The sequence below is a fragment of the Centropristis striata genome, chromosome 7 (genome assembly GCF_030273125.1).
Source record: "Centropristis striata isolate RG_2023a ecotype Rhode Island chromosome 7, C.striata_1.0, whole genome shotgun sequence".
Classification (NCBI taxonomy): Eukaryota; Metazoa; Chordata; class Actinopteri; order Perciformes; family Serranidae; genus Centropristis; species Centropristis striata.
Genome location: NC_081523.1, coordinates 24228477 through 24242240, shown reverse-complemented (window position 1 = coordinate 24242240; position 13764 = coordinate 24228477). Strand labels below are relative to the sequence as shown.

Here is a 13764-nt window from a genome sequence, read left to right as displayed (position 1 = left end):
AATGGGGTTTTTTGCATTAAACAATGATATAACTTCCCCTTCAGCTTAAAATATATTGAAAAAAATATATATTTTAAAAACAGTCACAAGAAACGGAAATATAGCAGACAGTAATATTCAGTTTCAATCAACTATCTTCTGGTTTGACACAGCCTGCCTTGTAAATTTTCATGCATTTGTTCTCCATGCCAAATATAATTATTATTAATAATCATTATTACTTCTCAAACCTGTTAAAAAAAATCTTTATTGTTCTGTGTTCGTAGAATGATTAATACTCCTTATGACTGGTAAACTGACTTTGGTGTGTAAAATAAGTGGTGATGTCCTTTAATATTTACCAGCCAACCAATATTAAAGCATGAATAAATCACATAACAGCATCAATCAGAGCCACACAGTTTTAATGAGTCTTATGAAGACCAAATCAGACATAACTGACAGCAGCATATTGTTAAAAGTCATTATTTAGTTTAAGTTGAAAACTGTACAGGTCACAGATACAGTATATAAAATACAAAACTGAAAAAGGCAGTGTTGTGATTTTGTAGTTGCACTTTGAGAGAACATTTAAAAAATCCAAAGGTGTGCAGATCTCCCTCTGATGGTAAAGAAGGGAGTTGTACGGATCTGTATATTAGCATGAGTCTCTGACCAACTATGTAATATAATTTTCTGCCTTCTTTTTTTTTTTAAGATGCAAGCCTTCATATCGGAGGCCAACTCTTGGCAACTTCTTGATGCATGGCTTCAGGTAACCACTGGCAGTATGCAGACAACAGAACTGTAGGAGGAGAAAAATACACAATCAAACAACAAAGTAGATTGACAAGAAGGTAAAATAAATTAGGTCATGCCAAACAAATTAAACCCTCACATTTTTCTTCAGTGTTCCAGACAGAGAGGAGAGTATTTCTGCTGTCGACACCTTTTGACACCAGCACTCCCAGCAAAGCCTCCGTCCTGGGCTGCAGCCTAACCAGCAAACACATAGCAGTAAGAGGAAAGTAATTCCTTCAAATAAGGCAATTTGTTGTTGACAAAAATGGAGAAACTCGTCAAAGAAGGAAGAGGTGTATGTGTGTTTGAGTATCCAACTTACTTTGCCCATGTTTTCACCATGATGGAGGGGTTTGAGAGAAGGTGGCTGCTGTGTTTTTTTAGTTTAGGACAAACCTGCAAACCAGACAAATTTAACATTAATAGAGAACAGTTCCTGCCCGGTGCAGGCATAATTTTTTACAGCTTTTGTAGAGTTCATGCCAGGTTTGAATTGTGATCCTTTTTTATGTTCTTTTTCCTACTTAGATTTATCTTTAATGCCCTTTTTTTCGTCCCTGCATACTTTGAACAATGCAGTCATATCAGTATATAAAGTTAAGGCAAAAACTTGGTAAAACGCAGAATATGTTATTTTTTTTATGATAGGGGTCTCTCAGTCAAAACAATAACAAAAAATGGAGCTTGGTGATGTAGCGTGGCATCATGGGAGTTTTTGTCTTCATCACCATTACTCATGGCGTCACTGCAGTCAGGTTTTGATTTTATTAAGATGGGTGTACAGGTGGTGATACTGTAAACTGCAAAGGAAAGGAACTGGTGGTGATACAAATATACCATAAAAGGGAAGAGGAGGCTCAATATTTATAAAGGCAACACATACTATAATAATATCATTATTTTGGCCTTCAGCTGTGATCAGAGCTGTTATGGATTAGACAGAATGGTCAGCTTCAAGCTTTTAATGCCCAAATGTGAAACTTAAGTGAAGACTGAACAGAGAAACAAAACTAGCTGCAGTACCTGTCCCTCAAGCAGAAACCTGGCGAACAGTTTGTAACGCTCGAGGCCGTCTGGATATTCCATCTCCACTGCTGGCAGCTTCCAAGCGACACGGACTGCAGACAATCACAACAATTACACAAATGTAGGCAGTAATACATTTTCAGCACAAACACATGATGATGTCATGATGATGAACTTACAGAAGGTGCTAGAACGGTGACATCTGATGGTGCCGGTGGACGAACAGAACCAGGGTGACGGCGACTCCAGAGGGGAGCCGAAATGACAATACTGAGGCAGAAGCTCGGGGACCCACTCAGCTTCGACCGCTGACACACCTGACAGAGACAGAAAGGACGACGTGTAACCACGGGAAACCATCAGCCTGCAACTCTACACGACTCAAATCACACAATTCAAGACAAACGTCATCTTGAAAAGTGGCAGTTTAGAAAATCTGGCTTGTCGATTTTTTGGGAAACACACACAATAACAAAAGAAGATAAAAATACATAATATCCACACACGCAGAGGGTCATGTGAACAAAATATTGTGAAATATGAAAGTTACGCATCTGAGTTATGACTGGCTGATTGAAATCGATTGCTATTTCAACAAAGCTCATTTACCTCTCATGTACATCTTGGTGGTCTCCATGATCTCCTGGTACACGATGAACTCCGGCAGCGTTTTGAACAGCGCGGAGGTGGGATGAATGAACACCGGCTCGTCCAGAAGAGGCGTCTGTGAACAAAAACAGAGGAAGGTAAAAAGGTGGAGAAGAGAGATAGTAGACTCTCCTTAATCACAACTACAGTAATCAGAATAACTTGCCTTGTATCCATTCTTCCATTTTGGGTCCAGTAATTCTTCTGCCTGTACACGCCTCGCAAGATGGTCCCCCAGTCCGGCCAGAACAATCTGCCGCAGGCAAACCACCTGATGCTCTGTCGGCGGAGCCATCTTGGGATTCACAAACACTCCCACCTCTGGACACACTGCGTTCACTGGGGGGACAAAACGCAAAATATTTACTGTTTTGTTTCTGCAGCACATGATGTGTTAGGGTGTGTGTGTGTGTGTGTGTGTGTGTGTGTGTGTGTGTGTGTACCTGCGTTGGTAAGTTGTCCTCGGAGCCTCCTGATCTCCACCATGGCTTTATACCTCAGGCCGTTCTCCTCGCAAAACTTTGGAGTACCACCAGCAAATTCACAAGCACCAACAGCTCCTGTTGTCACATATATAGACAAATATAGTGTAACCCCATTAACGTACAATAAAAAGTGTATTTTTATAAAAACACCACCCTTCAAAGGCCTTCCACACCAAAAAGATAACTACGATGTTAACTATAACTAAATCGTTTTGAAAATCGTTATAACTCCAGTTGATGGCAAAGTCCACACCACAACTACAACAACGAGGACAGTATGGAACAATATTGTTGGGATCATTTTCAGAGCAATTTGATAAACAAACCACTAAAAGGAAATCAAAATCCATTAGAATCAACAGGTCATCTAGTCAAAGTTCCACACAACAGATGACATTTCACCATTGAAGTTCATAACCCAACCCACCCATATTCATAAGAATATGAGTAATAAGGTAATAAAAGTAGCTGCTGTTGTTTCAGCACCACAGAGGCGAGAGAGAGCAGGAAAGATGGCGTTTGATTTGCTTCCTGCTGACACCCAGAGGACAATAATGTTTCTGAAGCCACCTCATGGGACCTAAAGGCCACTGTATGATCTAACAGACTCTGCTTCAGTCTATAGTACTATACTGTCCAGTACTGTAACCTGAAGAAGAAGTAAGATTACCCAGCATGACCATGAGGTCCCCCAGCAGGAGAGACGCTCCTTGTCCTGCCCACAGCCTCCTCATTTGGATCAGCCGAGCCCGACGCTGGGTGAGCTTGGAGCTCTCATCTTCATTACGTGCAGGTCTGAGGAGAAACAAAATGAACAAAAAGAAAATTAAGTACGTTTCACAACAACTAAACTGACCTCACATCTATGTCAGTCAATCCTTCTTTAGCATCATTTCGACAAGCAAGACATTGGAAGTGTTTATCTACAAACAGATATCAGATCCAATGTGTCCTCACCTGTCAAGGTCCTCGAAGATCTCCCGGACTGTCATGGCTGCTACCACAGCAATGACGTAAGGCAGGCAATCCTGCTGCTTACCGAGTGCTAACATTTTAGCATAACGTGGCGCCACAGGGAACGAAGCCATCGCTCTGCCCAGCGGGGAGATGGGACAGCTCAGCCTCGCCTGCTCCATCTCCTTCACCCTTAGAGAAAAACAAAAACAGTTTAGTTTTAAGTATGAACACATGATTTGACTAATAATTAGCTCAATTTGTCTAGTCACACCATCATGTAAGCTTGGTAATGCTCCCATAAAGAATGCATTCAAGTTCTATGATGTAAAAGGATTTTCTCTCAAACAACTTAATATTAAAGTTACACATTTGGTTCATTGACTTTCATTCTTTCCCTGTAAGAATCAGAGTGTAAGCAAAAACAAAAGTTCCTCAAAGAAAAACCCAAACTGTCAGTTACCTTCCGGCGCGAGGCGGTTCTTTCAGAGCTCCCAGCGAGACTAATAACTGCTCTGCTGCAATAAGAGCCTCGGCAGAGGGAGACGTGGGGAAGGGAAAATTGACGACCTGCACAAACAGAAAATATGAAGTTGTTTTTATGAGAAGCTGTAGCATTCCTCTCAGGAGCCTGCTAGTAAGTTTGAATTAGTTCACTTTACCACGGACTACAGACCTTATCTATGTTGAGGTCCTTCATCTGTAACACCAGGTCTTCGACAGGCCGGCGAGTGATCTCTGCCTCTGAGAACAAACTGAAGTCTCCGAATACTGCAGACGAGTACAGCCTGCATCACAGCAACAGAAAGAAGAACACAGTGAATCCTCAGATTAAAAAAAACAACCATCTAATTACAGCTCGCAGCTTTTAAAGTCCCAACCTGTAGCAGTGTCCCGGCTCTGTTCGTCCCGCTCTACCCGCCCTCTGATTGGCTGAGGCCTGTGATGTCCATGTGACCTTGAAAGACGACACTCCGGTCACTCGGTCGTAGAAACGTTTCTTAACTCGACCACAGTCGACCACGTACTTGATGCCAGGGATGGTCAGAGACGTCTCGGCCACGTTGGTGGCTACAACACACATACGAGTTCCAGGCGGAGGAGGTCTGAACACCTGCAGGTGAGAGACACGTACAAGATATAAGAGGACATCCTCAGCTGTTGGAAAACAACTTCTGAAAAGAGCTGATTATTTCACCTTATTATTTAACCACCACTGACTTTTAAATAAATCAGATTTAAGCAACAACTAACGTACTGGTAAACATTTCCATTTGGTTGCATCAGTAATAACTAGTAGCTGGTGGTGTTGGTTACATAATAAAATTTTATAAATTCTGAATGTTACACCTTGTTCAAAACTCTTTCACGCAACAACTTACACCTTATCAACAATCAATGCCATCAATAAAGATTTTTTTTGGATCAGAATCTTTGGTTTCCTTGAAATTGTGAATCTTTAATTCCCCTGTAACGGGCCTAAACATCAAATAAAACTGCCTATCATCATTTAAAGATTTATGACATTAAGGTGCTGTTCTAACATAAAGTCAAGAAGTAACATACTCCCAAAATGCTGTTCCATTCTGAATTTATGAGTTACTTCACTTAATTAGTTTACGGACTGCATCCTTACAATCTGAGCAAAAAAACAGAGCCGCTACCTCTTAATCTACGTGTAAAGCAGGTTCTAGGACCTTCTAGGACAACTAGCACCAAAAGAGGGAACAGGGTACATCTGAAATATGTTGATGTCCATGATGTCTGCAGCTACAGTTGCAGTCCAAATCTCTAACTCTATCTAGGACACTGAAAAATATCTGAACCTGTATTCTCTCTGTCACAATGTGAATGTTGATGTAAATTCTTGAACATTTTTTAATGCAGTAAACAAAACTCAGTTTTGTGCTGACAAAAGACATTAATCTCACCTTGGCCTGCTGCTCTGGAGCCAGCAGAGAGTACAGAGGCAGAACGTAGAGAGGAATAGAGGGGTCAGCCTTCTCCTCTACACAAACAAAACACACAGCAGGATTAGTGAAAGCACTCTGACACGCATACAGCTGCAGTTGAAGAATTATTCATTTGGAGGCGCTTGCCTGTACTGGCGGGATCGTCTCCGAGCTCCAGGTCAGATCCTTCATCCTCTTCGTCTCCGATCCCTGCCTCCCTGTCCTCGTCCCCCTCATCCACCGGGAGGGCCGAGTAGTTATCCAGGTCGATTCGGGGCAGCGACTGGAGACGGAGATAACATTTTTGAAATATGAACACAGGAAATATCTGTAGCGGACAGAGGTAGCTTTAATCACATCTCAAAAACACATAAAAAGGTGTTTTAGGTTACAGCTGCTTTAAAGAACATTTTACTAAAAGTGGACTTACAACAGTCTTCTTCTTTTTGCCCTTTTTAAACTTCCTCATTGCCTCTGAGGTGTCGGCGTCCTCGTCTTCGCCTGAAGACAAAAACATGTAAATATACAAATACATACTCAGAGAAGTGTCAGAGGGAGCAAACAGGTGTGTTACCCTCACCGGTGGTTGTGTCACCCTTCCTGAAGGGGAAAGCTTTTCTCAGTTTTCTGCACAGATTGTGAACCTCAGCCTGACCGGTCAGAAACACCAGGATACCACCTGCAGGACAGAGATGGGCATCAGAGACATGAATGTGTATGTATGTGAATGTTAAGCACTAGCAACTGCAATTTGTGCTGCATACTTACTATAAATATTATGCATGTTCAGTTCATGTTCAAACAAACTTTTTAATTCTTCAAGCATCCCACAACAATATCTTAATAAACACACCTATTGCTGTCTTCAGCTACAAGATTTTTCTTTTTTTCTATAATGTGTGAGATTTTTTTTTTTTTTTTTTTAAATAAAACTTTGACAATTTGTCACTATTTGTACTGCTATGCGCTGCAGTGACACAGAGACAGTTGAAAATTGTAATTTTACCACCTGTTTCCCCTGCATCCCCTACAATAAATAAGAGAACGTTCTGATCATGTAAAAGCCCAAACTGTTGTAAACTAATCTTGAAACCAAAAAGTACAAAATCTGAGAAATGTTTTGTGTGTGTGCACCTGGAGGCAGCATCCGGTGGATCTTGCAGATTTTATGGAAAGCTTCTCCGGTGTAATCGTCCAGCGGAGTGCGTTTGTTGAAATGGATAGACACCGGGAACTGGCGAGCATCCACCTTGACGACGGGCGGAGGCGTCCGAAACAGCTTTGTGTTGTCTGTGAAGTCCTCCACACGCAGAGTAGCTGACATGACCAGCAGCTTCATGGGCATGCCTTTCTGCAAAGTTGTGAAGCGTGGGAGCAGGGTAACGAAATAAAGAAGGGATGATAAGATGATGTCATGCATGCTTTCATGCTAAAAAATTCAATTTGTGACTTTTTACACTAAAAACATGAAGCACAGCGAGTCCCTTACCTTGTTTCTGAGCGGGACGATACGAGACAACAGTCCAATGAGAATGTCTGTGTACACGCTCCTTTCATGAGCCTCGTCTATGATGATCACGCTGTATCTCTGGAGCAGGAAGTCCTACGAGAAAAGACGCACACAGTGACAAACTGCAGAAACTTCAATGTAATTAAAGAAAAATGTTTTCCCATTACTAATATTCAACAGTAGGACCAGTCTGTCATTTTTACTACATTTTATTGAATGATTCAATGGCGAATAAAGATGATACCTTCTGAATCTCCTTCAGTAGAACACCATCTGTCATGAACTTGATCTTCGTATCACTGGTCACGTTCCCCTCATATCGAATCTGGTACGACACCACCCTAAACGCAGAACCACAAACATGTACCAAGTAATTTACAAATGTTTCCTTTATATGAAAAATTTCTATTACCAAATCTGCCACAAAGAGGGTATTAAAATAGTAGACTCTATATAGTCTCTAAATCTGTGGATTTGAGATTATTTAACACTCTGAACCCTAAACAGTTTCAGGGCGTTTTTTCAGTCACATTTTATTCTCTGTAGCTGTATAACACAGTTGTGATGCCATACATCATTAAAAAAAGAGAAAAAAATGCAAGTTGAATTTCTTTGATAATATATTTTACAAACATTTGTGTTACCAATATTTTTTTTTTTTTAAAAAGGGGGATCTACATGTTACACTTTTCGCATTTTCACCTCTACTCTCAACCTCTCTTGTCCTCTCCTCTCTGCTCTGTGTAAACAACCTGCAGGCTAGTCATTCATGGCTTCCCGGTTGCATTAAGGAATGTAGAATTAAATGTAATGATACCTTTTTTTAAATGAGATATGTAGGATCACAAGATTTTAATAAAAAAATCTCTATTTTCAGATTTTGTTATTTTTCCAGACCAAAGCGTTAATCACATACGATGCACTCCAAAACTTTTGGAAATGTTAAAATCCAACAATAATTTATGTTTTTACAGTTTCTGGCTGGCATAAATAGTGTTATTTTGGTGATTTTTTTTAAAGATGCTTTTTAAACCAGTCAAGGGATTGTGGGGCTCAGAGGGTTTATCTGAAATATTTTAAAAGTTACCGTGTGGAGAGGTTCATCTCTTTGGCCACTCTGTGGGACATGCTGACAGCTGCTACTCGTCTTGGCTCAGTGATACCAATTATTCCACTGCCACTGCAGGAAACCAGAATGAACAAGATAAATGTAACCACATGATATCACATATAAGTGTGCATCCACATGTAAGCCATATGTGAATATCAGCACCACAAGGAGTGGGACCTACCTGGCATAACCGGCTTCATACAGAAACTGAGGCACTTGCGTGGTCTTTCCACTTCCTGTCTCTCCACAGATGACGACACAGGGATTTTCTCTCACTGCCTCCATGATGACCTGCTCCTCCCCCAGCACAGGCAGCTTCAGACGAGCCTCCTGCAGCAACAGATTAAAATGCGCTTAAAGCGAGCTCACAAAAAACATGCCTGTCTGAAAGATCACCCGTAGCTTCCACACACCTGTATTTCTGGTAATCTATCAACAGGAATAAAGATCGCCGGCTGCGACAACATCTTGTTTTCGGCTTTTTCCTGATCTGAAATCTTTTTCTCATTCTGTTCATCTTTCTGTTCTGTTTTCTCTTGTTGTTCCTTCACTTCTTGTTTGTTCTCCTGATAGTTAGAGGTGGTTTCTTTAGATTCACTCATCTCTGTGGTCTCAGTCATTTCCTCCTCTTCGTCATCAGATGAGGTGTCCAGATCACTGCTGTCTTCTGCCTTTTCTTCTTCTTCTTCGTCCTCCTCTTCTTTCCATTTTCTTTTTCTGTTTGCACCACTGAGACTGCTGATCTTTGGTCCAGAGTCTCCTTCATTTATTTCATCTGGTAACCTAAAAACAATACAAAAACATTCTTCACATAAGAATATTTTCCCCTGGAAAAAAGACCTTGTTCATATCAGCTTACATGTTGTATTTGTGCACTTACTGTTTGGTCTGGTAAAGTTTGTCCCCTGTCCCCAGTTTGGACGTAGTATACAGCAGCTTCAGTTCAGACGCTGGAAGCTGCACCTCTGCCAGTTTATTCAGGATGTCTGCTCTCTGGACGGGACAGACAGCAGGACAGGTGAGTGGGTTGTGATCTCTTTGACAGTTACTAAATGTGTAACAGTTTATGTCTTTATTGAGCAGGAATAAAGGGTTAGATTTTGTGGCTAAAGCTTGGTAGCATTCGAAAATGTTCATGAGTGTTACGCATCAACAATGACACCTGTGTGTCTGAGGGTTGTTATGAAAACAACACTTTTTTTTCAATCTATATTTCCTGTCTCCTTTCTGCAATAAAGGCATGAAACTGCACCAAGAACATCTTTTTAAAAATAAAAACAAAAACATTTAATTCAGCAACTAGCGGATTAAGGAATAACTAAGTACTACTACAAAATTGACCATCAAAGTCAACGTTCAGCACAGTCTTGAACAGTCTTTGTATTAATTGCAGTTGGTACTAAAGATAAATTGCAGTTAAAAACACAGTCCTTATCTAGCCTGGGTACCTTTAGTAGATTTTGAAAGACACCTGGCATTTAGGCATTTACTACTGCACCATAAAGTCCATATTTATGCATATTTAATAATGCTTGAGACTACACATTTGTGTGAACCAGCACCATTAACCTGTCTCTCACCTGAGCTTTCTTCTCCTTGCGCTCCAGGACCTTCTGCAGCTCCTTCCTCTGCTTCTTGGTGAGCGGCTTCTTGGTGTGGACAGGTGTCACTGAGGTGTTCTTCTTCTTGGCTTTGGTGGCTGGGAGGACCAAAGCATTGCTCTGGTCGACACCTTTTAGCCTGGCCCCATCTGATGAAAACAAGTGGTACAAGCCAAACAGACAGCACATTTAAGTGTCACTTTAGACCAAATCTTGTCATCAGTTTTTTTGGATTTCACCTTTTTAATTTTTACCTTGAAGTTCCACAACAATGTTTGTCTTCTGTTCCTCTGCTGGTTGTTGGCTGTCACTTTGCTCTCTTCCCTTCCAGTTGTGTTTCTTCCTTAGTTTTCCCATTTTAAACTGATGTCTGGAAATACATAAATAACAAACTCTGTACAGAGAACCACCACCTGATAACTTGTAGTGTAGGACAACACTAAGAAGCCAGATAAACGAGCTAACCAGCTAACTGAGGCTTAACTTAAAAACGTAATTTACACAGCCGACTAAATCTTTATAAATATTAAAAATACAAACCTATTTATTCCGTAAGGTCAAACAACGGCATTAGCGATTTAAACACTTAACGCTTGAAATTACAGTCCTGCACAAACCTCACGTGTAAACATACGAGGGTGCAGCAGTTAAAACGGTCCGCCGCTGAAACGTTGTCTCCGCAGAAAAGTTCCGCTCGAAAGAAAAAATAATCCACACTACCTACCGCTCGTAATCGGTGTTTAATTCACGTTGTGGTGTTTGTTTTTCAGAATTGATCAGCAGATTTAGAATAAAAAATATAGATATCAACACACCTTAAAGAGCATAGTTTTTCCATCAAGTTTATTTTTCTTATTTAATCCATAACACAAGAATTTTAATTACACATATAACAATTGGTTGCATGTTTAAAAGGTGATACAATTCCAAAAAAGAAATATACATTTTCTGTGGGACTCACCCTTTCTCTGATTAACACTGTCTCTATATATAAACAGAGAATGGCAAATTCCTACAATAAAGAAATAAAGATTGAAATATAATATGCCAGATATCACACATCCATATAAAAACACTGTATAGGCAAATATTCAGACATAACCATTTCTCCTCTCCTTTGTCTTCATTAAGATTATTTTGATTGTTCACATCCTAAAGTGAAGCACCTCAAGAAGCTAAAAACATATTTTTATGAATCAGTTATTCAACCACAAGAGACTTAAAAATAAAATAAAAATAGAAATAAATTAATTTGATATTTCAACCTGCCTACTCAGTACATGTTGTTGTCATAGTTATTTAACAACCACATTTCGCTATTCTTACAGCAATTGAAATACTTATTATATAAGTACAATCTAGTAAATTGCCAAAGTAAACACTGGCGTCATCCTGAAAAGTCTATTATTGATCAAACGCTAGTGCAGATTATTTAATTAATTTAGTCTGTTTGACAGTGATAAACAGTGATATATAATATTCTTCGGCTACACAGGTATGGATAGTTGGATAACAAATTAAAGCAAAAACCAACATAAAGTGTCGGTCATTCTTAAATCTGACATTGTTGGATTTGGTTTTAAATGTGCTGAGGATATTTTACACTATTACAATCAATTTCACTGGTTTCCTGCATAAAATATCTGCAGTTGTTAGGTTTCTTTACTCATTTATTCAGGGTTTTAACTTAATTTGTCATGTGTTTGTATATAAAAATGAATTTTGGTTTTATATTCTGAAAAACAAAAGCATGTGCGAAACATCTCCTCTCCAAGGTGCAAATAATACACTTTTGTATATAACAACCATACACCACAGCTCAGAACCTGCTCTCCTTTAAAGGCGTGTATTCGTTCTCCCTGTCATTATCCCCGGCTGTGAAGCTCTCCTCTGTGGTTCTTCTCGCCTCTTTGGACATCCTCTCAAACCTCCTCAGGAACACGATGAGAGCCCCCAGCAGCATCACCTGCACCGCCACAAACACGAACAGACACACCTGTGAGGCCAGCGCCAGGTTACAGTACCAGTAGTGGCAGGTCTGCAGGAGCTCCTGCTCGGTTAAGTACACCACCAGCCGCCCTCTCAGGCTGGGAGGGGAGCTGCAGTTAACACCCAGGTGGGATGTAAGGGTGAGAGGCTGGCGCAGCAGCCAGGCTCTCAGGTAGAGCACGCCGCAGTCACACACCCAGGGGTTACCATGAAGGGAGACAGAGCTGAGGGACCTCAAGTTATCCAGGAGTCCATTAGGGAGGCTGATCAGGTTGTTGTTGTGAAGACGGAGAGAGGTGGTCCCTGCAGGGAAACTGGTGGGCAGCGAGGACGAGCTGAGAGACCTGCGGCTGCAGTCCACCTGACTGCCATTACAGGAGCAAAGATGGGGGCATGCTGATGACCTTTGACCTCCAAACAAAGGGAGCAGACACAGGAGCAGAAGCCTCTTCATGGTTTCCATCACTGGAGAGAAAAAAAGATTCTTCTTAGTCAGCTGCAGTAAAGAAACTAAGTACATTTACTGAAGTACTTTCTGCTACTTTCTATTTCTACTTCAACTCATGCTAATTAAGTGCTTAGTCAGGAAACAGTGTTTTAATGTCAATAATTTTAAGAGAGCTGCAGATTACAAAAAAGTCTTTATAAGGTCTGAGGAGAGTCATTTACCTTCAGTGCTGCGTGTCTTCAGCAGATGATTGAGGCTGTGTGTGTGTGTTACTACCAGCTGGCACCAACAGATAAAATGTGTGACGCACACACACATGCAGTACATTACACACACACACACAGACACACAAACACACACACACACACACACATACATGTGGAAGGTATCTCAGAAAGTCTTTATCTTAAGGGGCCTTTATTTCTAATGAATTTACTGTAGGAAGTTCTCTAATGTTTCTAATAATAAATGATAAATGAATTAATATTTATGAGGGTTTTAATAAATAAGGTATTTTAAGGAAATCCTTCTGTACTGTATTATAAGCAACTAATTATAATGTTGCCTACAAAATTTTCAGGATGTTTCAGTGCTAGTTCCCTCACGTACTATACTCAAGTACAGTTTTTAGGTATTTCTATTTTCTGCTCCTTCAACCTTCTACTCCACCACATGTATTTAATAACTTAAGTTACTTTGCAGACTCACTAAGATGTTACATTTTAGAATAAGAATTTATTGATCCCTTAGAGGAAATTCATAACCCAGCAGTATATAAAATACTTTAAATGCAAAATGTCACTAGAAGAGACACATACTGACCAGGAAGAGCATCAAAATGATGACAAAGAAACGTAAAATGACAACAAAAGACAAGAAAAATATTAAAAAGAGACAAAATAAATGGCCAGAGAGAGTCACTAAACAACTACAAAGAGACCCAAAATGACTGCAAAATGAAGCAAAACTACAGACAAGAAATAACTATAAAAAGACTGAAGAAATTACAAAAAGAGACTAAATTACAACAAAAAGAAGCTGAACAACTATGAAGTCTGTGTTGCTCTTATGTAGGAGAGGTGGTGCTGCCTTTTGCATGCCAAGGGGCCAGTTGTTTCACAATCTGCCCGTTCTTGTTGCAACAGAGAATTTCTGCTATCACTACTTTTACAAAGTAAAAAATTTGAGTGTTTCTTCGTCCATTGACTGATACAAATAAAACAAACATTTTTGAGTCAAAGTCCTCGTGCAGAAAACTGC

At 40.2% G+C, this 13764-nt stretch overlaps 2 protein-coding genes across 2 annotated transcripts; both read right to left on the bottom strand.

Annotated features, from left to right (window-relative positions):
• Window positions 1-387: 387 nt before the first annotated feature.
• dhx37 (DEAH (Asp-Glu-Ala-His) box polypeptide 37) lies at window positions 388-10734 on the bottom strand. Its single transcript, XM_059336553.1, has 27 exons — window positions 10608-10734; window positions 10322-10437; window positions 10047-10216; window positions 9347-9459; window positions 8880-9249; window positions 8648-8796; window positions 8443-8535; window positions 7600-7696; window positions 7335-7448; window positions 6980-7196; window positions 6426-6524; window positions 6276-6346; window positions 5993-6128; window positions 5825-5901; window positions 4775-5007; window positions 4570-4681; window positions 4357-4463; window positions 3897-4085; window positions 3610-3734; window positions 2898-3014; window positions 2621-2793; window positions 2416-2530; window positions 1986-2123; window positions 1804-1898; window positions 1103-1176; window positions 878-975; window positions 388-784 (listed from the first exon to the last, which is right to left on the bottom strand). Exons 2-27 carry the CDS (start codon window positions 10422-10424, stop codon window positions 708-710), a joined length of 3462 nt encoding a protein of 1153 aa, XP_059192536.1. The 5' UTR covers window positions 10425-10437; window positions 10608-10734; the 3' UTR covers window positions 388-707.
• Window positions 10735-10889: 155 nt separating this feature from the next.
• On the bottom strand, window positions 10890-12765 carry gp1bb (glycoprotein Ib platelet subunit beta). Its single transcript, XM_059336556.1, has 2 exons — window positions 12726-12765; window positions 10890-12521 (listed from the first exon to the last, which is right to left on the bottom strand). Exon 2 carries the CDS (start codon window positions 12517-12519, stop codon window positions 11887-11889), a length of 633 nt encoding a protein of 210 aa, XP_059192539.1. The 5' UTR covers window positions 12520-12521; window positions 12726-12765; the 3' UTR covers window positions 10890-11886.
• Between the last annotated feature and the right edge of the window lie 999 nt (window positions 12766-13764).

Excerpts from the sequence above, each read along its gene's own strand:
- gp1bb (XM_059336556.1), bottom strand. The coding sequence starts at position 12,519 with ATGGAAACCATGAAGAGGCTTCTGCTCCTGTGTCTGCTCCCTTTGTTT.
- dhx37 (XM_059336553.1), bottom strand. The coding sequence starts at position 10,424 with ATGGGAAAACTAAGGAAGAAACACAACTGGAAGGGAAGAGAGCAAAGT. Across the intron at positions 9,460-10,046 it reads GCAAGGAGAAGAAAGCTCAG|AGAGCAGACATCCTGAATAA; the intron begins GTGAGAGACAGG and ends TGTCCCGTCCAG. Across the intron at positions 1,177-1,803 it reads GGTTTCTGCTTGAGGGACAG|GTTTGTCCTAAACTAAAAAA; the intron begins GTACTGCAGCTA and ends TCTGGTTTGCAG.